The following is a 21,510-nucleotide window of genomic DNA, read 5'->3' as shown; positions in this document are numbered from 1 at the left end:
CCGTGCGCACTCAAGAAATGCGGAAAAGACATTTATTACCGAGCTATAAATTAGAGGTGGGCGGGTGGGGTATGAGGCACCGAGAGGTCACGTTTTGGGTGGCTGCTCTCGCTCTCTGTCCTCCTGGGCCTGGATTCTGAGTTCCTCCTCAAGGCGCTCCTTCGCTCGCACCACCTGGGGAGGGAGTCACAAACAGTTAGGCAGGATGGCCCCTTCCCTCCCCGGGTCCAGCTCCAGCTCCCTGGAGAGCAGTAGGCAGGTCAGAGGTAACAGACTGAGCGGAATATAAACAGAGGGGCCTGGGGACGCACTGACTGAGTCTGGGAGCTGAGAGCTGGTTCCAGCACTCCACCAGCTAGCAGTCCTGGCCCTTCAAAGCCTCGGCTGCTGGGGGCACCACTGTCCAGGGTGACACAGGGCCCAGGCCAACACAGCCCCACTGGCTGGGCCACATGGAGCTGGCAGCCCTGAGGGACTGGCAGTTCAGGGGGCTCCCTGCGCCCCAGGGACCTTTCTCCTGCCAAGCTCTGAACTGCCTGGAAATGAGGGAGGCCCAGTGAGAAGCGGCCCCACGGCCTGCCCCCGTCCCAGCACTCACCTTTGACTGCAGGTAGAAGGAGCCACCCACGGATTTATCGTTCACCTTGAATAGGTGTTCGTAGTTCTGCAGAGGAGGGGAGACGGTGAGGGTCCCTGGGTTACAGAGGCAGGGGAAGCTAGGAGATGACAAAAAGGAAAGCGAAAGGGCTCGCCCCCTCCGCCGCGCTAAGGCACCCGGAGCCGTTGAGGGGCAGAGAAGCGGACAGGTGCCCACTGAGGGAGGCCCACGCCTCTGCCACCGCTGCCTGTGGCCTAAACACTGACAAGTGACAGTGGCTTCTTCGAATCCCAGCTGGCCGCAGCCAGAGCCCCCGCTCCTGCCCGTTTCTGCTGCCCCCCTCCCCCCTCCCAACGCTGGTGTACTGCCGCCGCCCCATCCCCACTTCTGGTCTGCTTGTCTCAGAGCTGGCCTGGTGGCCTCACCTTCTGGATCTCCTCAGGGCTCAGCTTAGAGACGTTGAGAATCTGCTGTGCCTCCTGGAGGCTGAGGCCGGAGAGGTTGGAGGCGGCCGCAGACTGGTGTCCCGCGCGCCCCCGGGCGTCAGCTGCTGCCCGGCTGGCTGTGGGGACACACGGGTGAGCACTTGGCACTCAGCAGCCCGGAGCTCCCCTGGGCCTTCCACGTGGGCAGCTCACCGCTGCCAGGTGGCGTGAGGGAGGAGACAAGCCGGGCCAGAGGGCATCTCTTCTCCAGGAGTGGATTTTTTGGGGGTGGGCGGTAGTAAAGTGAGGACAGGGGCAGGGGCTGGTCAAACCTGGCATCAGGTCCCCAACCTAGACCATGAGATGACCCTGTCCCTCTTTTCTCCCCTGGCCTCTACCTCCTGGATGCATCGCAAGTTGGGGAGTTTAGGTTACTATCGGGAACAGAGTGAAGCTGCAAGCAGGGGGAGACAGCGTGACTCTGCCCTATGGTTACCTAGGCCACCAAAGCAGGCTGCCTTGGGTGACTTCTTCCCTTTCAACGCCTCTAGATTCAGGAGCCAGTACACTTTTTCTTTTTTTTTATTTTTTTATTTTTTTTTTATTTTTTATTTTTTTTACACTTTTTCTTAAAGGGTCAGAGAATAAGTATTTTAGGTTCTGCAGGCCAACTAGTCTGTGTTGCAATTACTGGACTCTGCCTCGAAAACAGCCAGAGGTATGGCTGTTCCAATAAAACTTTATTTACAAAAACAGGTGGCCAGGAGGGCTAGTGTGCCCATTTCTGGCCGGATGCTCACGCCCATCAGGTCTCCCTTTTATAGGATTGTCCCAAGATCTAGTAGTCTGCCCCCCCAATGGGAAGTGCCCCAGACTACCTGAGCTGCCAGAACCCCACCCCACAGAGGGCCCTTGCATTCACAATTGGCCCAGTGCGAGGCAGGGGCCCAGAGCTACCGGGAAAATCTGAGCCAGGCAGGATCTCCCAGCCCAAGGAGACAGAGGCCCAAGCTTACCTGCAAACTCCTGCTGCAGGGCCCGGGCAAAGGCCCTGCCCACCACCTGCACGCCCATCACAATGATCTGGGCCAGGTACTTGGCCTGTGAGCAAAGCAGGCACCTATTAGCAGGCTACATTCTCAGAGCCCCCAGTGATGGACCCTGGAAGTGGTGGCTGTGCGACAAGACTTCTGGATTGCTGAGGTAAGGAAGCTCGGAGCAGCAGCCATAGACCACTTCCTCCAAAGCACCCTGATAAAAAGCTTCTGCTTTGGGTGGCTTCGGGTGCCCATGGGACAGCAGGCCTGGGGAGCGGGGGGACCCAAGAGAATCCCCAGAGGCAGACGGGACTCTCCCTCGTCCTTTGGAAGAGGCGGACAGGAGCCAAGGCAAAGTGGCCTGGGAACCAGAACTCAGGGCCGGTCCCAGACCCACCATTCACTCTGCCACGACCGGCAGCTTCTTGTACTTGGCTGGTCCAACCTTTACTGGTGGGGAAACGCAGTGCCATTCTAATTCTCCCCACACTATTCAAGTCAGTTACAATCAACACAACAAAAGACCAAAATACCCTCCACTTTCAAGGAGCAAAGCCCACTAGGTGGGCATTTAGACAAACAGCAGGGACCAAGTGGTAAGGGAGAGCAGGCCAACCCCTGTTCCTCCACTGGCTCACTCCTTCACTCAAACCCTGCTTGATAGTTAGCACTGGGACCACAAAGATACCCAGGACCCGGCCCTGTGGGAAACCCTCCACTGCAGCGCAGCGCGAGCATCTTCTACCCCAAGACCGCGTGGGCCAATGCACCATGGAGACAAGTGGTCATCAAGCATGACCAGAGGCGTGGAAAGGCACCGGAGGGACACCTCAGGAAGGACAGGGAGACTCTGGGAGGCAACGACACTTCTCCTGGCAGGTAGAATCTCGATGGGAAAATGGGGGCTTGCTAGGCAGGGGGACCAGGGTGAGTCCAACTGGGAGAAAGTGTAGGGGATGCCTGGGAGCAGCCAAGAGCCCAGAGGTCTTGTAAAATAGTAGGAGGTAAGATGAGGCAGGCGGGTGAGATGGGAAACATACAGATCTTACTGTGACCAAGGATTACAAACAGACAGCACGTGTGTGTGTGAGCTGGTACAAACGTGGGTGCGTGGAGGACACCCGGAGAATGCTCGCGGCAGGTCACCACTGCTCACATGGCACATCCAAGTGGTTTCCAACAACCAAGAATGGACTTAGCCAGGGTGCTGAGCACTGTGACAAACACATTCTATCTATTGTGCCATCTAATCCCAACAACTCAAGACACTGAAACACAGAGGGGTTTAGTGACCAACATGAGGACACACAACTAATACCTGGGGGAAGATGGGCAGAAAATCCACAGCCAGTGCTATCAGCTATCCCCAGGCTGCCCACCTCACACAGAATCCTGGGGTCTGCAGGGAGGGCGACTGAACAACATGACAAGGATCAGGACCCAACCCAGAGGCCGAAGACGGGCTTGTTAGATTCCAGTGGAACCCCGACTCCAGAACTGGCCTTGCTGGCCTCCTAATGGGTGGGGTGGGATGCGGTTCCAGGCCATTAGCGGGGATTGATAAATTGGAAGTGGGTTTGGATTTCACAAGTGGGTGGAAATTTCATAAGCCCCGTATTTCACACCATGAAGACTCTCCAGTGATCAGAGAGAGGGGCGGGGCTGCAGGCGCTGCACTGAGGTGAATAGACTAACGAGGATCAGACGGGAAAGTCTCACCTGGCTTCTCCCCCAACCCTCGCTTGCCTAAAGCCTCTCCCAAGTCGGGCAGGAGGCTCTGAGATGGACAGCTGGTCCTGTCTGAGGGACTGAGAGGCTTAACAGCAGGTGATTCCGAGTGTTCCCTTGGCCAGGAATTCCCACCAGGCCTCCGACCACACCTCCTTCTGCTGCCACACCTGACAGCAGCCCCATCCCACTGCCTGCACTGCCTCGTAGTCAGGTGTTTACTTCTCTGCCCAGGTGGTGACTGTTGCTAAATAATGAACGTTAAGAGCTGAGGCTCTAACTGGGCAGCTCCCCCACCACCCCCTGCCCATGGTTCCTGCTGCCAGAGCTCCATAGCTGCAGGACAGGCTGGGCTTCCTGCAAAGTTTCAGAGGCTACCCCAGCCATCCAAGGGAGCTGCCTGGTCCACCCACCGCAGCTACCAAGGTTCCTGCGGGAGGCATCTCCTGGGGGAGGCAGTGATGCGAAGGTTACACAGACAAGCTCTGGAATCACCTGTGTGCAAATGACAGCTGGGTACCCTGGATAAGTTCCCCCGTCTCCCTGAGCCTCAGCTTCCTCTCCTATTGTGGTCAACAATAGGGCTGTCACGGGGATTAAATGAAGTAATCCTTATAAAGTGCCTGGCTCAGACCCTGATAATATAGTAGGTGTTCAATAAATGTTGATTTTCATTTATTACTACTCTTTGTTTCCCAAAACCTGACACTGGCCAGGCACTGGAGAGTAACAAAGCTCCGCCCAACACAGCAGCTCATTTGATAGATCCTCTGATTCCTCAGGGGAAAAAGCTGCAAAATGTTGGGTTACATTCCCAGGGAGCTGGAAGCAGCATGGAAGAGAAGTGAGAAGGCTGCTTTAGTCAGGCTGACATAACCTGGGTCCCCGCTTTGCTTCTTGCCAGCTGTGTGGCCCTGGCAATCACTCAACCTCTCTGAACCTCAGTTTTCTTATCTGCAAAATGGGGAGAATAATACCCCTCTTATAGGAGGGCTAAGGCCCTCAGAAGGCAAGGCATGTAAAAAGTGGACACCTGAGTGGCTCAACAGCTGCCTCTGCTTCCAGGCCAGATCCTGCTTGGTGCTGAATGATCTAGAGATCAGAGGTGCAGCCAAGCTTCTCAGCTACCTACTCAATACCCAGACACCTACCAAGTGCCAGGTGGGTCAGCTGTGCTCAGAGCTGAGGATTCATGGGGAGCACTGCTGTGCCAGTTGCAGCTACCACAGGGGATGAAGACAGTTACTGGCTGAGGCCTCTCCCAGAAAGCCCTAAAACACCCCATAATCCACTGACTGATGCTCGGGCCTGAAGACCCTGGGCAAGAGCAACTGGCCAACACAGCATCCAACTCAGGCCAAGCTGTTGGTCAAGGAGCAGAGGTCAGAGCCATGAGACTCCATGCCTGGGACACTGCAGATGGCACATATGCTTTCCTGCCTGGAGAGCAACGTGGCACAATGCGGGACCAAAGCCCTGCAGCTGGGGCAAAGGACCACAGGCAGTGTGGGGGGTTGGGAAGCCCTAAGGAATGTGGTTTGTCCTGTGTGAAGTGCATCAAGAAGGCAACCTGGCTTTGGACAGATGGATGTGCAAAGTTCCCTTCAATGCACAGTTCCTTGGGCTGGTGGGTAGAGACAGCCACTGACTCACCCTTTTCTCAAGGACACATGGAGATAGAAAGGGGGCTTTCTTCACCCAGGGCCCCTGCAAACAGCTGCTGGCATCACAACTAGGCAGGAGGGAGGTCAGGACCACAACTGTCACATCTGCCATGGTATGTCCAGGGCCTGGGCTGTGGCTAGCACAGCAGGTGCCCGATACATATCTGAATGAACGTGACACTTGACAGGGCTTCCAAATGCCTCCCACTCCCTCTGCTGAAGGAGGGTTCTGGCCATCCTCCCAAAACACGCACACAATACCCTACCTCTGCTGTCACTACCAGCCAATTCAGTCTACCCCCAGCTTGGCATCCCCAGCTCTGGCTACAAATGACTTCTCTAGTTTTCTCTCCCCTCATTGCTCTCCACGTCACGTACTGCAGCCACACCATCTACTCCAGGATCGGCTCCCCTCCTTCTTTATTCTGAATTCATACACCACACAGGTCACTCTTTTCAAGTGCACAATTCAGCACTTTTTAGGATATTCATAGAGCTGTATAACATTTTCATTATCCATCCCCTCAAAACTCCATACCCATTAACCCAATGAACATCCTCTCTCCTACTCCAATACTGTCTAATCCCAACATCCTTCAAGACTTAGCTCATGTCAGGCTTCCCTAGTGGCACAGTGGTTAAGAATCCACCTGCCAATGCAGGGGACATGCGTTCAAGCCCTGGTCCGGGAAGATCCCACATATCCCACATGCCGCAGAGCAGCTAAGCCCGTGCACCACAACTGCTGAGCCTGCGCTCTAGAGTCCGCGAGCCACAACTACTGAGCCTGTGTGCTACAACTACTGAAGCCCGCGCACCTACAGCCTGTGCTCTGCAACAAGGGAAGCCACTGCAATGAGAAGTCCGCGCACCACAGCGAAGAGTAGCCCCTGCTCCCTGCAACTAGAGAAAGCCCCGAGCAATGAAGACCCAACGCAGCCAAAAATAAATAAAATAAACAAATTTATATATATATATATATATACATATATATATAAAAGACTTAGCTCATGTCATTTTCCTATTAATATTGCCCTATTTTACGGACTCGGCTGCTTTCTCCTTTAAGGTACCAACTCCTCCAGAGCCACACGCAGGAATGTGTGTGAAAGACCCAGCTGGGGTGGGGGGCGGGGTCCTCAGAAAATGGCAGTGACTATTACAAGGCAGGAACAATGTGGTTCTATGTGTAGTCTCAGGACACAGAGCAGCTGGGCTCAAAACTGGGATGAGTGACCCCGGAAAAGTCAGATGCCCTGAGTTTCAGATTGTTTATCTGTAAAATGGGGACAATGAGAGCACCAACTTCTTTAGAATTAAATGGGAATCTACATAAGCCTCAGCTCAGGGCCTGGCACTTGTAAGCTCCTACCTTATCCTTAACACTATCAGTTAATAAGTGGCTCCCCAAACCCACTGTCTCAATCACTCAACAATCCTCTATCCGGGGATAGAGCTCAGGACCCTGTACTTTTAAAGGTCCCCAGGTGACCTGACGCAGCCAGTGTGGCCCAGATCTGTGGTCCTGCTTTGGGTGCCAATGGTACCGCAGAAACGCTCAGTTTTCGGTGTTGCAGGGTCTGGTTCAAGTCCCAGTTCTGCCACTTCCTCGTGAAAGTCCCGGAGCCCGTTTCACCAGCTTTCAAATGGGGACGATAATAGGGCGACACCATCAACTAGCTCGGGGACCGAGCAGGGGCTCGCGGGCCGGACTTACCTCCACCTTGGGCTGCCGGCACGTGGCTGGCGCACACGGCGATCGCATCTGCTCGGTATTTCCCGGCATGCCAGACCCGCCCTGCTTTCCAGCCAGAAGGCTCCCCCTGGCCCCGAGGTCGCCAGCGCCCGCCTCAGTAACCCCCGGCTGCGACACCCCAGTCCCCGCTCCCCGCCGGGAACGCAGGTGGCGCGCGGCGCCCGCAGTCCAGCCGGAGCTCCCAGCCCCAGCCCCGAAACTGCCTCCCTTCCCCTCCCCTCCTCATGCCTCACCATGGCGGCCACTGTGCTTCGGAGGCACGGGCTCCTGCTTCCCGGCCCCTCGGCCCCGGCTCAAGGGCGGCCGGCGGGTCAAAGGTCAAGGGAAGCTGCGAAGAGCGCGTGCGCTGGGCATGCGCGTTGCTTCTGAAAGGGCGGGGCGTGGGCGGAGACCTTTGGCCCGTGGGCGGAGTCGGGGCGGGGCCTGCCTCAGCCGCTACTGATGGGCGGTTTCAGGACCCTCGGGCCGTCCTGCCTATCCTGGGGCGCTAGGAGCAACAGAACAACACCGGTCGTGTGTGTGTGTGTGTGTGTGTACTATTTCTTCCCTCCATTTTGCCAAAATATTTGGGACTAAAAGACATGCAATAAACATACAACACCTCACAAACAATGAGTAAGACGTCAAATTCTCACAAATATTTAGGAAAACAGGAAACTTCAAAGTAGGTTTCATTCCAAGTTCCCTGTCTGGAAAGGAGGGCTCGTCTCCCTCCTCCTTCAAGTCTTTGTTCCAATGTTACCTTCTCAGTGAGGCCACCCTGATGCCCTACCATCGCTGCAACTTGTCCTCCATTCCTTTTCTTTTCTAATACGGGCTTTATTGAGAGAGAATTCATACACCACACAATTTGCCCTTTTGAAATGCATAATTCAGTGCTTTTTAGTATATTCACAGAATTGTGTAACCATCACCATTAGTTCCAGAACATTTTCAGCCCAGCCTTAGCAACTCCATACCCATGAGCAGTCACTGTCCATTTCCCCCTCCCCCAGCCCCTCGTGACCACTAATCTGCCTCCTCTTCTATGGATGTCTCTTCTGGATGTTTCATAGAAATGGAATCATACTACATGCGGCCTTTTGTGTCCGTTTTTTTTTTTTTTTTTTTTGGCTGCGTTGGGTCTTCGTTGCTGGGCGCGGGCTTTCTCTAGTTGCGGTGAGCAGGGGCTATTCTTCGTTGCGGTGCACAGGCTTCTCACTGCGGTGGCTTCTCTTGTTGCAGAGCATGGGCTCCGGAGCCCAGGCTCAGCAGTTGTGGCGCATGAGCTTTGTTGCTCCACACATGTGAGATCTTCCCAGACCGGGGCTCGAATCCATGTTCCCTGCATTGGCAGGCGGATTCTTTGATTTGATTTGATTTGATTTTTTGCAGTATGCGGGCCTCTCACTGCTGCGGCCTCTCCCGCTGCGGAGCACAGGCTCCGAACGCGCAGGCCCAGCGGCCATGGCTCATGGGCCCAGCCGCTCTGCGGCATGTGGGATCTTCCCGAACCAGGGCACGAACCTGTGTCCCCTGCATCGGCAGGCGGACTCTCAACCACTGCGCCACTAGGGAAGCCCGGCAGGTGGATTCTTAACCACTGCGCCACCAGGGACCCTTGTATTTGGTTTAAACCTCCATTTTTTTTTTTTTTTTTTGTCCATGCCATGTGACATGCAGGATCTTATTTTCCCCACCAGGGGTCAAACCAGTGCCCCCTGCAGTGGAAGCCTGGAGTCTTAACCACTGGATCACCAGGGAAGACCCATAAACCTCCATTCTTTTTTTTTTTTTTTTTTTGCGGTACGCTGGCCTCTCACTGTTGTGGCATCTCCCGTTGTGGAGCACAGGCTCCGGACGCGCAGGCTCAGCAGCCAAGGCTCATGGGCCCAGCCGCTCCACGGCATGTGGGATCTTCCCAGACCGGGGCATGAACCCGTGTCCCCTGCATCGGCAGGTGGGCTCTCAACCACTGCGCCACCAGGGGAGCCCCATTCTTGATCCCTCCTATTTTTTTCTGAAGCTCTTACCACATTCTATCAAATTATACCATTCATTCATCTTTATGTTTATTATCTGTTCCCTCCCACTAGAATGTGGATTCCTGGAGGGCAGGACATTGATCTCTTTTCTCCACTCTTGGGCATCAGCACCTGGAAGAGTGACTGGCACATGGAAGGCACTCAACAAACGTTTGTTGAGTGAATGAGAGTCGGGCTGCCTCCTACTATGTTCTGGACCACTACCCTTCTTTCCTTTCCTCCAACTCTCCAAATTCTTTATTCTCTCAGCACCCTGGCTGCCCTTCCTTTTGTCTGAAACGTTCTTCCCAGGGCTCTCTCCATGCCTTTATGGCCTTCAGGTCTTAGCTCTCAGCTTAAACATCGCTTCTCAGACCCTGACTACAGTCTCCTCCTGCATCCCCGTGGCTCCCTTTCACGTAGTTTATCTACTTCACAGCCTTCCTTGCACTGTCTATTTGCGAACTTGCACATGGTCCAGCTCACCCTGGCCTACTAAGACTATACTAAGTGCCTTGAGAAGCCATGTCTCTCCCGTTCATTACAGGAGCTGCCATCCAGAGCCCTGCTGGATACTAGCGTGTTGGATGAATGAATGAATTCCCAGCAGGAGCAGAGTGAGGCCTGGGACAAGCGGGAGCCCAGGACCAAACCGACCTCACCCATACTCCTGTCCCCTTCCCCTTCTAGCCAGCCAGAGACCACAGCGGCACGAGAGGTGGCCAGCTTAGAAAAGTTTAATTGCTAAAAACATCCAGGGTACGTGCAGGCTAGTCCCTGCGGGGCTCACACCCCCTTCATTGGGCTATCAGCTCTGTGATGCCCATTCCTCCTGGCTTCAAGTTTGGGGAGCAGGGCTACTGGTCCCAGGCCCCTGAGGCTGGTGCTGCTCCAAACGGCCTGGTGGAGGGCCAGCCCCCTAGGCCCTTGACCAGAACTGGAGCAGCAGGCAAGATAGGACGGCATGTGATAACTGAAGGTGCTGGGCGAAGCCAGCCCAAGCTGGGACCAGCCCAGGTCAGAGTAGAGGGGACAGGGAGCCCAACGGCTGCCCAGGGACATGCCACTGAGCCCTCACGCCCACCCCACCCCCATGCCCCTGGCTCCACATGCTAGCAGGTAGCTGAGGAGAAGCAGCTGGTCCCAGAAAATGCAGAGATGCAGACAATCCATGGGGGTTGCAGCAGGGCCCAGAGGCTACGGAAATGCCCAAGACCCAAAGGAAGCCAGGCCTTCTGGGGTGAGGTGTGTCCCGGCCAAGAGGTGGCTTCCAGTTTGAGGGTGAGACGTGAGGTGTGAAAGGGCACCAGGTGGTTCAAGGAGGCAGCAGTGGCAGGTGAGGCTAGAGGTGGCTGGTGGGCAGGCTAGTCCTGGGGAGATAAACCAAGAAGTGGGAGGGAGTTGAGAGGGCCTGGGGGAGGGGGGTGGTGCATGCGGCAGGCGTGAGTCGGGGAGAGATGGGACAGGCAGCAGGGCCCACTCGTCCACTCACCCACTCATCCTCGTCCACACCTTCGAAGGAGTCCTGTGGGAGCGGGTCCACCCGGTTCCCCAGCTTTGCCACCATGGCACTCAGCAGCTGGGAGAGGGGACGGGAGAAGAGGTGGGAAGGGAACAGGGCTTTTGACCCCAAGAATGTCAGATCCCAAGGCTGGAACCCCAAGGTTCAAAGTTGTGGGAGAATCATTTTCATTAGAGCCCTGACAAAGCTGATGGTTTTCATTGAAAAAGATACCTTGACAGAGACGGGGGAGCCAGAGACAGACAGACTCTAACATGGAACATAAGAGTCACAGAGCAGCTGTCTCCACATATTGCCTCAGACGCTCAAATATGCACCAGGGTCCCCAGTGCACTTGGGTCTGGTTGGGTTGGGCCAGGCTAGGGTGGGGCCTCTTTCCACCCTTCCCTGGCTTCCTGAGCCCTGTGCCCTGGGGGCGGCAGCAGTCAGCTTCAGGGCTTTGGAAGGTCTTCCCTGTCCAACTGACAAGTGGGTGACACTCGCTCCTCGCCCAATCTGGGTTGGACTAGAGAACTGAAGGGCAGTCACCAGGAGCAGCCAGGGCCCTGTGACCCCAGCGGCCAGCCCTCTTCCATGCCTACCTCTTCCTTCTTCTGCTGGTCCGACTTCTCTTCCAGGTAGAGTGCTGAGGATAGGGCCCGCCGGGCTGGGCCTTCACGGGGGGCCTGGCTCACTGGGGTGGGACAGCAACAAGCATCAGGCAGCAGAGAGCCCCTTTGGTGGGGCCTCCTGGCCTAACCGCTTGGTACCAGCCCCTGGGGGATTCCATGGCAGAGAGTCCAGAGGTGGCGCTTCGGTTCACAAGGCCTGCCCTCGGCACCAGGCTGTGTGCACGTGCGCACGTGTGTTGGGGGTGGAGGGCTTGTGATGGAAACACAGACCCTGGGCCCTGCCCTCCAGGGGCTCAGAGACCAAGTCCGAAGAGCAACCACCCCATCCCTGGGAGCACTAGAGGTTTCTGATTGCCAGCAGGGATGGAGGTTCAGACTTGGGCCTTCTGCCCCTTTCTCCAACCCCCACCCACTCCCCTGCTTCCTACCTGCCCCCCCAGCCCAGTCCCTCATCCTACCTGGGGTCATGTCAGGGGGCTGCAGGCTAAGAAGCCGGGGCTGCCCGTTAGCGCCTCCCAGCCAGGCCTCAGCGCTGAGCACCGGCTCCCAGCTCACGGTGGTGTCTGGGAACACGTCATCCTGGAAGAATTCTTTCTGCAGGGAGGGAGTAAGGGGCTGCCCTGAGGTACTGACCAGAGGCCTAGGGCACACAGGCATCCATTGGGAGGGGGGCATGGCAAGACCCAGGACCCCAATCTGAGGTTTCTGCAAGTTTCAGAACATCAGCAGAGTAAGGGAAACAGGTGCCCCAAAGAGCAGTGAGTGGGGCAGTTTGGTGACAAGACCAGTCAGGCCCCAAAGCCTCTGACAGGGGCTAGGCAGGGGGTGCTGGGCGTTGGCATGCTGGGCCCCCAACCTCACCCTGACTCGGGGCAGCCGGAAGGTGACAGGCTCCAGGGAGGTCTGGCGAAGTCGCAGGCATCGGGCAAACTCCACCTCCTGCACGTCACACTCCGTCTTGGGCAGGAGAATGAAGCCCTGGGGCGGCAAGGGAGTCGAGCTGGGGCTGGAGTCCAGAGCTCACACTGAGCACCTGGGCCCCCTCACTTAGGACCATCAGGACCAAGGCCTATCCCTGGAGAGTGGTGTGATATTTAACAACTAGCTCTCTGGAGGGGAAATGCCGGGTTTGTAGCGTTTGCCTATTTCCATGGTGTGAAAACTCCCACCATGTCAATTTCACACTACTAACATAACTGGGTGAATGCAGATTTGGGAAGAGATGTGCAGTAGCAGCCCATGATACAATATTTCTGCCAGACAGGGCCCACAGATGTAAATAACCTCAACAGTACAAATAATAGTGAAGTCAAGTAAAATAACTAGAAAGTGATAAATTAAGTATCTATTGCCTTGGTCTTTACTGTAACTTATTTGTGGGTTCATAAAACTTAAACTTACGTAGTTTAATTTTTAACAAATGGTTGAGTTTAAAAATCAGTTCCCGGGCTTCCCTGGTGGCGCAGTGGTTGAGAATCTGCCTGCCAATGCAGGGGACACGGATTCGAGCCCTGGTCTGGGAAGATCCCACATGCCACGGAGCAACTAGGCCTGTGTGCCACAACTACTGAGCTTGCGCATCTGGAGCTTGTGTTCCGCAACAAGAAAGGCCGCGACAGTGAGAGGCCCGCGCACCGCGATGAAGAGTGGCCCCCGCTCACCGCAACTAGAGAAAGCCCACGCACAGAAACGAAGACCCAACACAGCCAAAAATAAATAAATTTTAAAAAAACAACAACAAAAAACAGTTCCGGAGGCTGCTGGGCACACCCCACCCGGCCCAGTGACTCAAGGGCCCCACAGGCCCCTGCAGTCCTGCACATGACCACGAGAGGGCGGGTAGCCCATGGTCCCACCTACGGAAGGAGGACCAGGGAGCGTGTGCGTGTGCGAGGGCTCACCTTGTGGGGGTCAGGTGATGTGAAGCTGTTGCACTCCAGGAAGAAGGGGGCCTCGGGGAGCAGCTCATACAGGAACACGCGGGTGTCGCCCTGGGGGGATGGCAACAGTGAGGTGGCCAGCATTAGCTGCCTTTCCCCCCACCTCCTCTCACCTGCCCAAAGCCCCCGCCTGTGCACCCCAGCCCACCTTGCCCGTGAGCAGCACCAGGCGGGTATCTGGGTCATAGCTGGGCAGCAGGGTCGAGGGAGCCACATCCAGCCCCAGCACTGCCAAGGGGCCACTGGCCAGGGCCTCAGCCGAGTACAGGAGTAGCTGGCGCTCACTTCGGCTGCAGGGGGGCAGAAGCAGGTCCTCAGAGCTGGAGGGGCCTGGGGCATGGCAAGGACTCCAGCAAGGCCCCCAATCTTGCAGGGCTGGAGGCCTGAGGGCCTCAGGGTGGGAGGAGAGGCCTCTGCCCATCCTCCTTCCTAACCCAGCCTCAGAACCACTGGCCTGGCCTAATACAATAGCTTTCTAACCTGCCGCCCTGCCTCCTCCCGGACCTCTGTCCCCTCTGCCCCTCCTTAGCACACTCCTGTCCCATGGCCACCGTGGCTATTAAGTCTGGACTTTTCTCCCCACATTCTGTTCCAGGCCCTTTGCTCCAGCCAGGATGGTCACCTTCTGGGCCACTCCACCCAGAGGTGAATGCCCTCTCCTCCGGGTCTGTGTTTACCAGCCCCTTTGTGATCCAGTTCAGATGATACTTCTCTTAGGAGGCCCTCCCTGATCCTTCCTTCAGAGCACCAAATGCCCATCCCTTGGACCTCTCCAGGAGGCTTGGTTCTGTGTTTTGTGTGCTTCCTCTGATCCCCACCAGATATGGGCTCTGCAGCAGGGATGGCTTTCATCCCTCTGGGCCCCTAGTTGATTCATTCCTCCCCATCTCCTTCCCTCCCATCAATCCACCCATGCACCCATCTATCTATCCATCCACATATCCATCCATCCATCCACCTGTCCAATAAATGAGAGTTGGGGACAGCTTCTGCATGCCTGACAGGTGTATGTGTATCTGGGGGAGGAGGCACAGGTGGCTGCTGAAGTCTGGGGATGGGAATAGTGGTCCCGGAGTTCTCACCTGTCAAAGCCAGACACCAGGAGACAGTGACCATCACACACCCAGACAATGCGGGCTCCACGGGCCCCCTCAGGCCCTGGGCCTTCCTGTTGGGATACAGTACATGAGGCCCAGCTGGGACCCCCGCCAGGTCTGAGGGCCGCCCCCAGCCCCTCCTGCTCACCTGCAGGGGCTCAGGGCTACCCCGGGGCTCGTAGATCCGCAAGTGCCCATCCTTGCAGACAGTGGCCAGCTGCCGCCCATCAGGACTCCAGGCCAGGCCAAAGATCTGGGGGCAGGTGGGCATGTGAGAAGCAGCCTCTTGCCCTGTGGCTGGGCGCCTGCCCCCAAAGCTGTCCTACCTGATCCCGGTGGCCCTGCAGCCTCAGCCGCTCTGCTCCAGCCTTAAGGTCCCAGATCCGAATGGTAAGGTCGTAGGAAGAGGAGGCCAGCACGTCAGCTGCCAGCGGGTGGAAGCGCAGAGAATAGATCTTCTCCGTGTGGCCTGGAGGCGAGGCATGGGGTGACACTGAGCCCCTCAGGGGCCACCGCCCACCCCCCAGCCCCCACCCAGGCCCCCCTGACCTGTGAGCACGGCCTCAGGCATGGTGAGCACCTCCTCAAGGCCCTCTGGGGGTACCCGCCACAGTCGGATCCTGGCATCCTCCCCAGCTGCAGAGAGCACAGGCTCATCACTGCTGATCCAAGGCCCCCCTTCTCTGTTCCCATTGAGGACCCTGGGACCCTCCCTCAAGCCCAGTGCCCAGCCTCCTTACCCACAGCGAGGTGGTGGGGATCAAAGGGGTCCCAGGCCAGATCGGTCACGGCTGCCCCATTCTGCAGCGTGGGCAGTGCTGTGTCGGGCAGACGGCCGGGCTTCCGCAGCTGTGGGAGGTGCCCCCACCCCAAGGCCCATCAGTAACGTGCAGGAGAGTCCGGTCCCCAGGGCTGCAGGGCAAGCGGCATGCCTGGGCCCACACCCTCTGCAGCTGACGATGCACCACCAGGTGGCCCAAGCTCTCTGCCTCAGCCACCTTGCGCTCTGAGCCCCAAGTGCCAAGCCCCGGAAAGTGAGGGAGGCAGCATGGAGTGGTGGAAAGAGCTCAGGCTTGGGGTTCAGGTGGCCTGGGTTCAATTCTCAGCTCCACCACTTACACAGCGTGTGACCCGGCAGGTCACTAAGCCTCTCTGTGCCTCACTGCTTTCATCTGTAAAATGGGGATAAGAGTAGCACCCCCACACACACCGCATGGGATGCTGGGCACTTGGTTTGTGCTTAGAGAATGTGAGCTGGTGTGGGCACCTGACGCCCTCAGCGTCCTGTAGGGACACGGGGACAGCGCGGCAGGGTGGGGCCCCTCACCTCGAGCACGGCCACCTGCCCACCACTGCTGAGCAGGGGCATGGCCACACGCTGCCGGTTGGCACAGAAGCCGTCGCTCTCGCCAGGCGTGGTGAGGTTGAGCCCCTTGAGGTTGGTGATGTGGCTGTCTCGGTGCCGGACGGTGCCCTGAGCATGCCGGAACTTGGAACTGGGGCCTGGCGGGCAGCAGGGACACGGAGCCACATGAGGTGAGGGTGCCCTGCCTGCCCCGTGCTGTCCTGCAGGAGGACCCGGGCCAGTCCTGAGTCCGGGCTGCCTGCTCCCCTCAGCAAAGGACCGTGCAGGTTGTGTGCCCAGATCTCTGCCAGTCCAGCCAACACAACTCGCCCAGAACGAGACTCGAGGGATCTCGGAACGTTTAGGCCACCCTCTTACAGGTGAGACTCTCTTCATCCCGCGAAGAAGTGACTCTTCCAGGAGGGGAGGCGGGACTGTGGGGGGAGGCAGGACTGGGGTGCAGAGGAGGGTGGCTGGGGTGGGGGTGGACAGAGCTCCCGTGGTAGGGGGTTAGCCCCACGCTGAGGCACTTACCCAGCAGGCTTTGCAGGGACCTCTGGCTGGGGCTGGTGCTGATGCCGCTGGTGCTGGAGAGCGAGGGCCCCAGGCTGGAGGGCGTGGAGGGTGAGGTCAGCCAGCTGGGAGGGGAGGAGAAGCCCTCCTGGGAGAAAAGCTCTGGTCAGCCAGCAGCCCCGTCAGGCGGGTGGTCAGCCAAAGAGAGAGGGGATGCCGGGGTCATCACTTTGGGACACTGGGGTAGGCAGGAAGCCCCACCGAGGGATGTGGGGTGGGGACGCAATCGCTGACGGGCAGGAGGTAACACGGGGTGAGCTGAGCTTTAGCACGTGGGACAGCAGGTAGCAGCTGCTGCTCCTGGGAAGGTGGGCCCAGAATGGTCAAGATCTTTCAAGAGGGGCTTCCCTGGTGGCACAGTGGTTAAGAATCCGCCTGCCAATGCAGGGGACACGGGTTCGAGCCCCTGGTCTGGGAAGATCCCACATGCCACGGAGCAACTAATCCTGTGTACCACAACTACTGAGCCTGCGCTCTAGAGCCTATGAGCCACAACTACTGAAACCCGTGTGCCACACTGCTGAAGCCCATGCACCCTAGAGCCCGTGCTCCGCGGCAAGAGAAGCCAGCGCAATGAGAAGCCCTTGTACCACAACGAAGAGTAGCCCCCGCTAGCCGCAACTAGAGAAAGCCTGCGCACAGCAATGGAAGACTCAACGCAGCCAAAAAATAAATAAATAAATAAATAATAAATTTAAAAAAAAAAAAAGATCTTTCAAGAGAAACTAGAAATCCAGATTTTATATGGAAGTCTCACTTTCTAGGCATTTGCTCAATTTTGAGAACACGGAGGTTCTTCATTTATGCTTCTTGCGTTTCTGAGACCATCGGGCAGGTCACACACTCCTGCCCTGACCTGGGGCCCCTGCTGCAGCATTGCAACGGGGAAGCCAGGTGGGCTACGCTGATACTCACGCTGGGGTCCGCATCACCCACAGGTGTCTCTGCAGGCTGGGCCTCTTCCGGGGTGGGCTCTGCAGGGGGTACCAGATGGGAAGTGAAGCTGGGGTGGGGTCGGCAGGCTGGGTGGAGGCTGACCCTTTGCACCTGTGGGTAGAGGCCGGCAGGTGAGGCAGGAGGGCTTGGGGTGGGGATAGGGGACACCAGGCAGCTGAGTTAGTGCACAGGTGGACCACGTGCCATGGACGCGGCTGCTGCCGGTGCTGCAGGCCAGAAGCAGTCAGCCAGGCCTTGGCCTTACCTGCTGGTTGCTACCAGCCCACCAGGCATGGGGGTCGGAGGCAGGCACACAGCCTGCAGTGTCCGGGAACAGGTCCTCGTGGAACTCCACAGCCTGGTGGCACACAAGCACACAGGCAGTGAGCTCAAGTCCCCCAGGCTCCCCCAGGCCCTCCCAGTCCCTCACGCAGGACCCCCTCACCTTGCGGGGCACGTGGTAGCTGATGGGCACGATAGCTGTGTCGCTCAGCTGCAGGACGCGAAGCACCTCGCAGCCCATGACGGCCAGTGCTCGCCGGGGCACGAGGGCCACCCCCTGCAGCACGCTCTCCAGGAGGCACTGGGTCACTATCAGGGACACCGTGGAGGACAGTCAGAGTGGGTCGGGGAGGGGAGGGGGCACAGGGCGGGGAGCAGGGCTTACCTGGGCTCAGTGCCGGCTGCTCGGGGGCCACCTCATAGCAGTACAGCTGACTCTCGCCCTGAAACGATCCCCACCCGAGCGCTGCTCGCTGACTCTAGCTCCAGCCACCCCATCCCTCCCCAAAGACGGAGTCACAGAGCCACGGCCAACGTCTACAGGGCGCTGATGTGCGCTGGGCGCTGAGCTGAGCCCTTGGTAGACTCTGCCTCGCCTGTTCATCATCATGGAGCACGAATGAGCACCAGGGGTATACATTCAGGACAAAGCGCCTGCTGTGTGCTGACTCTGCTCTATTCTCAGCCTTGGATTCACGAAGCTGACGTTCTAGGGAGTGACCCCGACTGCATGGAATGGAGACTTGGAGCCCCATGTGCCTGGAGCCCCTGGCAGGGGTGGAGTCTGGGCAGCACTGTTCTAGCTCCTCCTTTCCGGGGTGAATAGCATCCTGCACTCCCCACTCTCCCAGGTGGCTGGCCAGGTCAAACGTTGGGGCCAGGTCTGGCGAGTGAGGGCACCAGCCGACATGGGTGGGGGCTTGAGCTTCTCCTCACCTTTCCCGCCAGGACCAGGAGCCTGGAGTCTGGATCCAGCAGGGGCATCAGAGACCTGGGGGAGAGATGGCCTGTCATAGGGATACAGCCAGTCATTGTGGCCAAGGGGCAGGGGAAGGGCTGAGAGCATCGTGACTCTAGATCGGGGCTTAGGCCAAGCACAACAGTGGCCAGGAGCGATGCAGCCCCTCCAGTTGCATCCAGCCTGGTCCCCAGGGACCCTCTACCTCCTCTCCCTGCGCTCCCGGCATGCTGAGCACATCCTCACGTCTCAGCCTTTCTTTCCCAGGTCCTCCGTCTGCCCAACTGCTTCACCCCAGGACTGTGCTGGGCCTGGGCACAGGGGAGCTGCCCCCTCTTTCTGCACCTCAGCCATGATCTCTTCCCATGCTCAGCAGCTCCAAGAAGCCCCCCGACATACATTCTGTCCCTGGTCTCACCTCCAACAGCCTAAACACCAGGCCCGGGAAGGTGAGAGGGGTGCTGGAGCTGGGGACCCCCTCCATCCACCCGGCACAGTTGGCCTGGGTGCTCCAGGACCCAGGCTTAGGGGCCCTCTCCTCAGTCACTCCTGCTCCTGGGCCTTGATGCTGTCCTAGAGTCTCAGAACTCCCCTAGGCACCATCTCTGAGCCCCAGTGCCCAAGCCTGAGCCAGGAGCCAGGAGCAGGGGCTCCTTCCTGCCGTGCTTCCCTGGCCTCCCTGTTTTCTGTCCCCCAGGTGGGGCCCTGGTGCGGGGGCAGAGGCTGGAAGCCCCCAGAGCCCCTGCTGCTCTGTGTTGCCTGTCTCGGCCAACAGCCTGTTGTTCTCCAGAGATTTACCACTCCCCTTCCCCTCCCAGGCCCTGCAGGGCCCCTTTGCAGCCCCCAGCCCTGACTGCTGTTTTCCAGGCCCAGAGTCTCCTGGATGTGGGGCACCCAGGAGAACTCAGACTGGTGTCTTCATCTGTTTCTGTTTCCTGCTCCTGGTTTTCTGGTCCTGCTCTCACATCCCTGGGGACCCATGGGCCTGGACCCCCACCTCAACGCTGACACTCATCCTCAAATGGAACCCCGTCCTCCTCACTGTGGTCCCAGCAGTCAGCGGTCGCCCAGCTGTGGCAGCTGCCTCCATCCCTCACCCAGGCAACAAACGGTCCAGCCCACCCCCTCCCCTGCCCGGCCAGCTGCCCACCACCCCTCCCCACCCTGCTGGAAGGGAGCCACAGAGTGGACTGGGAAGCTGGGTGGGTCCTGGATGGCTCCATAGCTTCCTGGAGTGCCTTGGGCTGGTCACCTGTGAGTAACACAGCCTCTAATTACCTTGGGCCCAGCAGGGTGAGCTGGGCTCAGAACTGCCCTCTTGACCTGGTCTGATCACTGCCTGCTGTGGGGGAGAGGGGGGCAGGGGGACAACGTGGTCATGTGACCTCAGGTGTCCCCCACATTGACGCTGGATCCAGCGGGGCCACACCTAAGTCCCTTCAGCAGTTCTAACAGGACTTTCACTCACCCACTAGTTTATCCACAATCATTCACTCCCTTGGTGAGCTGGTCTGCGCCTGGCCCTCAGCTGGGCTGGCAGGTGTGACCAAAGGTGAGTGCAGCAGACCCCACCTCTGGCCTCAAAAGCTCACGGCCTGGGTGAGAGGCAGACAGAATTCCACAGACAAACGCGTGAAGGAAAAGTTCTCTGAGAACACACAGCAGGGAGCAGAAGGGCCTGACTCTGACTGGCCACAGGGGAGTGGGCATTCTCTATGACCCAAAGTTTAAGAGAAATCAACCACGTCAAGGGGAGAGAGTTCCAGGCAGAAAGGGCAGCATATGCAAAGGCACTGCGGCAGGCGGGTGCACGGCCTGTTTGCGGAACAGGGAGTAGAATGACATGGCTGGTGGTCTGGGCAGTAAGGGTGAGGGGCTGAGGCTCAGGATGGGGTGGGTAGAGGCCACACAGAGCAGGGCCTAGTACATCAGGAGGAGGGTTCTGCCTCCCTCCATCGGATGAGCAATAGAGAAGCAAATGACACATCTTAAGTGAAGAGGGAGACAATGAGATTTGTGCTGAGCAGAGGTCACCGTGTGGAGATAGGCAGGAGGAAGGAAAACAAGAGTCTGAGAGCAAGTATGCTGGGCAGGGACTCTCATCACCCTGCTGCTGCCTTGGCAAGAAATGGGGAATCGGCCTGCGGTTTCCACCCTGGCATCAATGGCTCACCTATGCTCTAAACCAACCTCTTTAAGAGGCTTGACCTGGCACCCCTGTGCCCCTGCCCCATCAGCCCCAGCTGGCTGGCCAAATGACTCAGGTGCTAGGGCTGCAGGGGCAGGAAGTCAAGGAGGGCAGGGCTGGCTTCTCTGACAGGTCAGGCCAGTCTTCTTCGCCTCAGGCAGAGCTCCCTGAGAAGCTCCATCAGGCGGGAGCATACTACCCACCACAGCACAGGCCAAGAAATGGGGTCATGGCACCCAGCCCCAAAAGTTGGCCAACAGCTGGCACGGGCCTGACCCCAGGCCTTGTAAAGAGAGCCAAGCCAGGTCTGGGTCTGGAATGCAGAACCAAGCCCCAGCCTGGCATATGGCCAGAGGGGGGGAAAGCTGGCATGGGCATCTCTCCTGCTGCCATGGCAATGGGGGAGGGCTGGCATCTGGGCCTGCCACTGGGAAAGGCTTTGACCCAGATCTAGGGGTCTGCTCCAGACTCAAAGCCACAGAAGGTCTAGAGCCCAGACCTGCCACCTACCCCTGAGCCCAAGTCCCAGAAGATGCAGAACCATGGTGGTATCAAGTGGATCACGTGGGGGAGGGGTTACCCCCTGATACTCCCATCAGCTTTCCCAACATTGCTGCAAATAACACAGGAAGTACCGCGGTGAGCCTGCCAGGAAATGCAGTTTCAAGAGCCCTCCTCTGGTTCTCCCTGCCAGCCCATCTCTCCCACTCAGACCCACCACCTAAACATCCTGGCATTGGCACTGGTCCAAAGCAGAACAGGTCCCCAGTTCTTGTCACCCAGGCTGAGCAGTGGGGACCCCCTTGAACCAAACCCTGCCCCCCGCTCCCTTGCTCCCTTAGAACCA

General features: G+C 58.0%; 2 protein-coding genes across 4 annotated transcripts in view; both read right to left on the bottom strand.

Moving 5' to 3' along the window:
- Positions 1–18: 18 nt before the first annotated feature.
- PAM16 (presequence translocase associated motor 16) lies at positions 19–7,746 on the bottom strand. 2 transcript variants are annotated; one of them, XM_022594753.3, is made up of 5 exons: positions 7,442–7,746; positions 2,040–2,124; positions 1,024–1,160; positions 599–664; positions 19–174 (listed from the first exon to the last, which is right to left on the bottom strand). In XM_022594753.3, the coding sequence occupies exons 1-5, from the start codon at positions 7,442–7,444 to the stop codon at positions 88–90; spliced, it is 378 nt and encodes a 125-aa protein (XP_022450461.1). In that variant the 5' UTR covers positions 7,445–7,746; the 3' UTR covers positions 19–87. The 2 variants fall into 2 exon arrangements, with proteins under 2 accessions (XP_022450461.1, XP_089752362.1); XM_089896236.1 differs by lacking the exon at positions 7,442–7,746 and adding an exon at positions 7,170–7,353.
- A 2,186-nt stretch (positions 7,747–9,932) lies between these two features.
- The window catches only part of CORO7 (coronin 7), a 57,856-nt gene continuing 46,278 nt past the window's right edge, over positions 9,933–21,510 (bottom strand). Inside the window, exons 10-28 of one of the 2 annotated variants that reach the window (XM_022594750.2) lie at positions 18,454–18,508; positions 17,903–17,960; positions 17,681–17,826; positions 17,501–17,593; positions 17,215–17,346; positions 16,261–16,387; positions 15,709–15,884; positions 15,122–15,230; positions 14,931–15,017; positions 14,708–14,850; positions 14,530–14,634; positions 14,367–14,452; positions 13,433–13,574; positions 13,246–13,335; positions 12,206–12,322; positions 11,803–11,938; positions 11,315–11,406; positions 10,704–10,790; positions 9,933–10,581 (exon numbers count right to left, since the gene is read on the bottom strand). In XM_022594750.2, the coding sequence (XP_022450458.1) occupies positions 10,576–10,581; positions 10,704–10,790; positions 11,315–11,406; positions 11,803–11,938; positions 12,206–12,322; positions 13,246–13,335; positions 13,433–13,574; positions 14,367–14,452; positions 14,530–14,634; positions 14,708–14,850; positions 14,931–15,017; positions 15,122–15,230; positions 15,709–15,884; positions 16,261–16,387; positions 17,215–17,346; positions 17,501–17,593; positions 17,681–17,826; positions 17,903–17,960; positions 18,454–18,508 (1,987 nt within the window). In that variant the 3' untranslated portion in view covers positions 9,933–10,575. The other variant, XM_089896229.1, reaches the window with a different exon arrangement.

The sequence above is a fragment of the Delphinapterus leucas genome, chromosome 15 (genome assembly GCF_059928025.1).
Source record: "Delphinapterus leucas isolate spDelLeu-1000000601 "Yukka" chromosome 15, BTC_Dleu_Yukka2, whole genome shotgun sequence".
In the NCBI taxonomy this organism is placed as follows: domain Eukaryota; kingdom Metazoa; phylum Chordata; class Mammalia; order Artiodactyla; family Monodontidae; genus Delphinapterus; species Delphinapterus leucas.
Note: the sequence above shows the minus strand (reverse complement) of the source record. Positions and strands in the feature narration are given on the sequence as shown.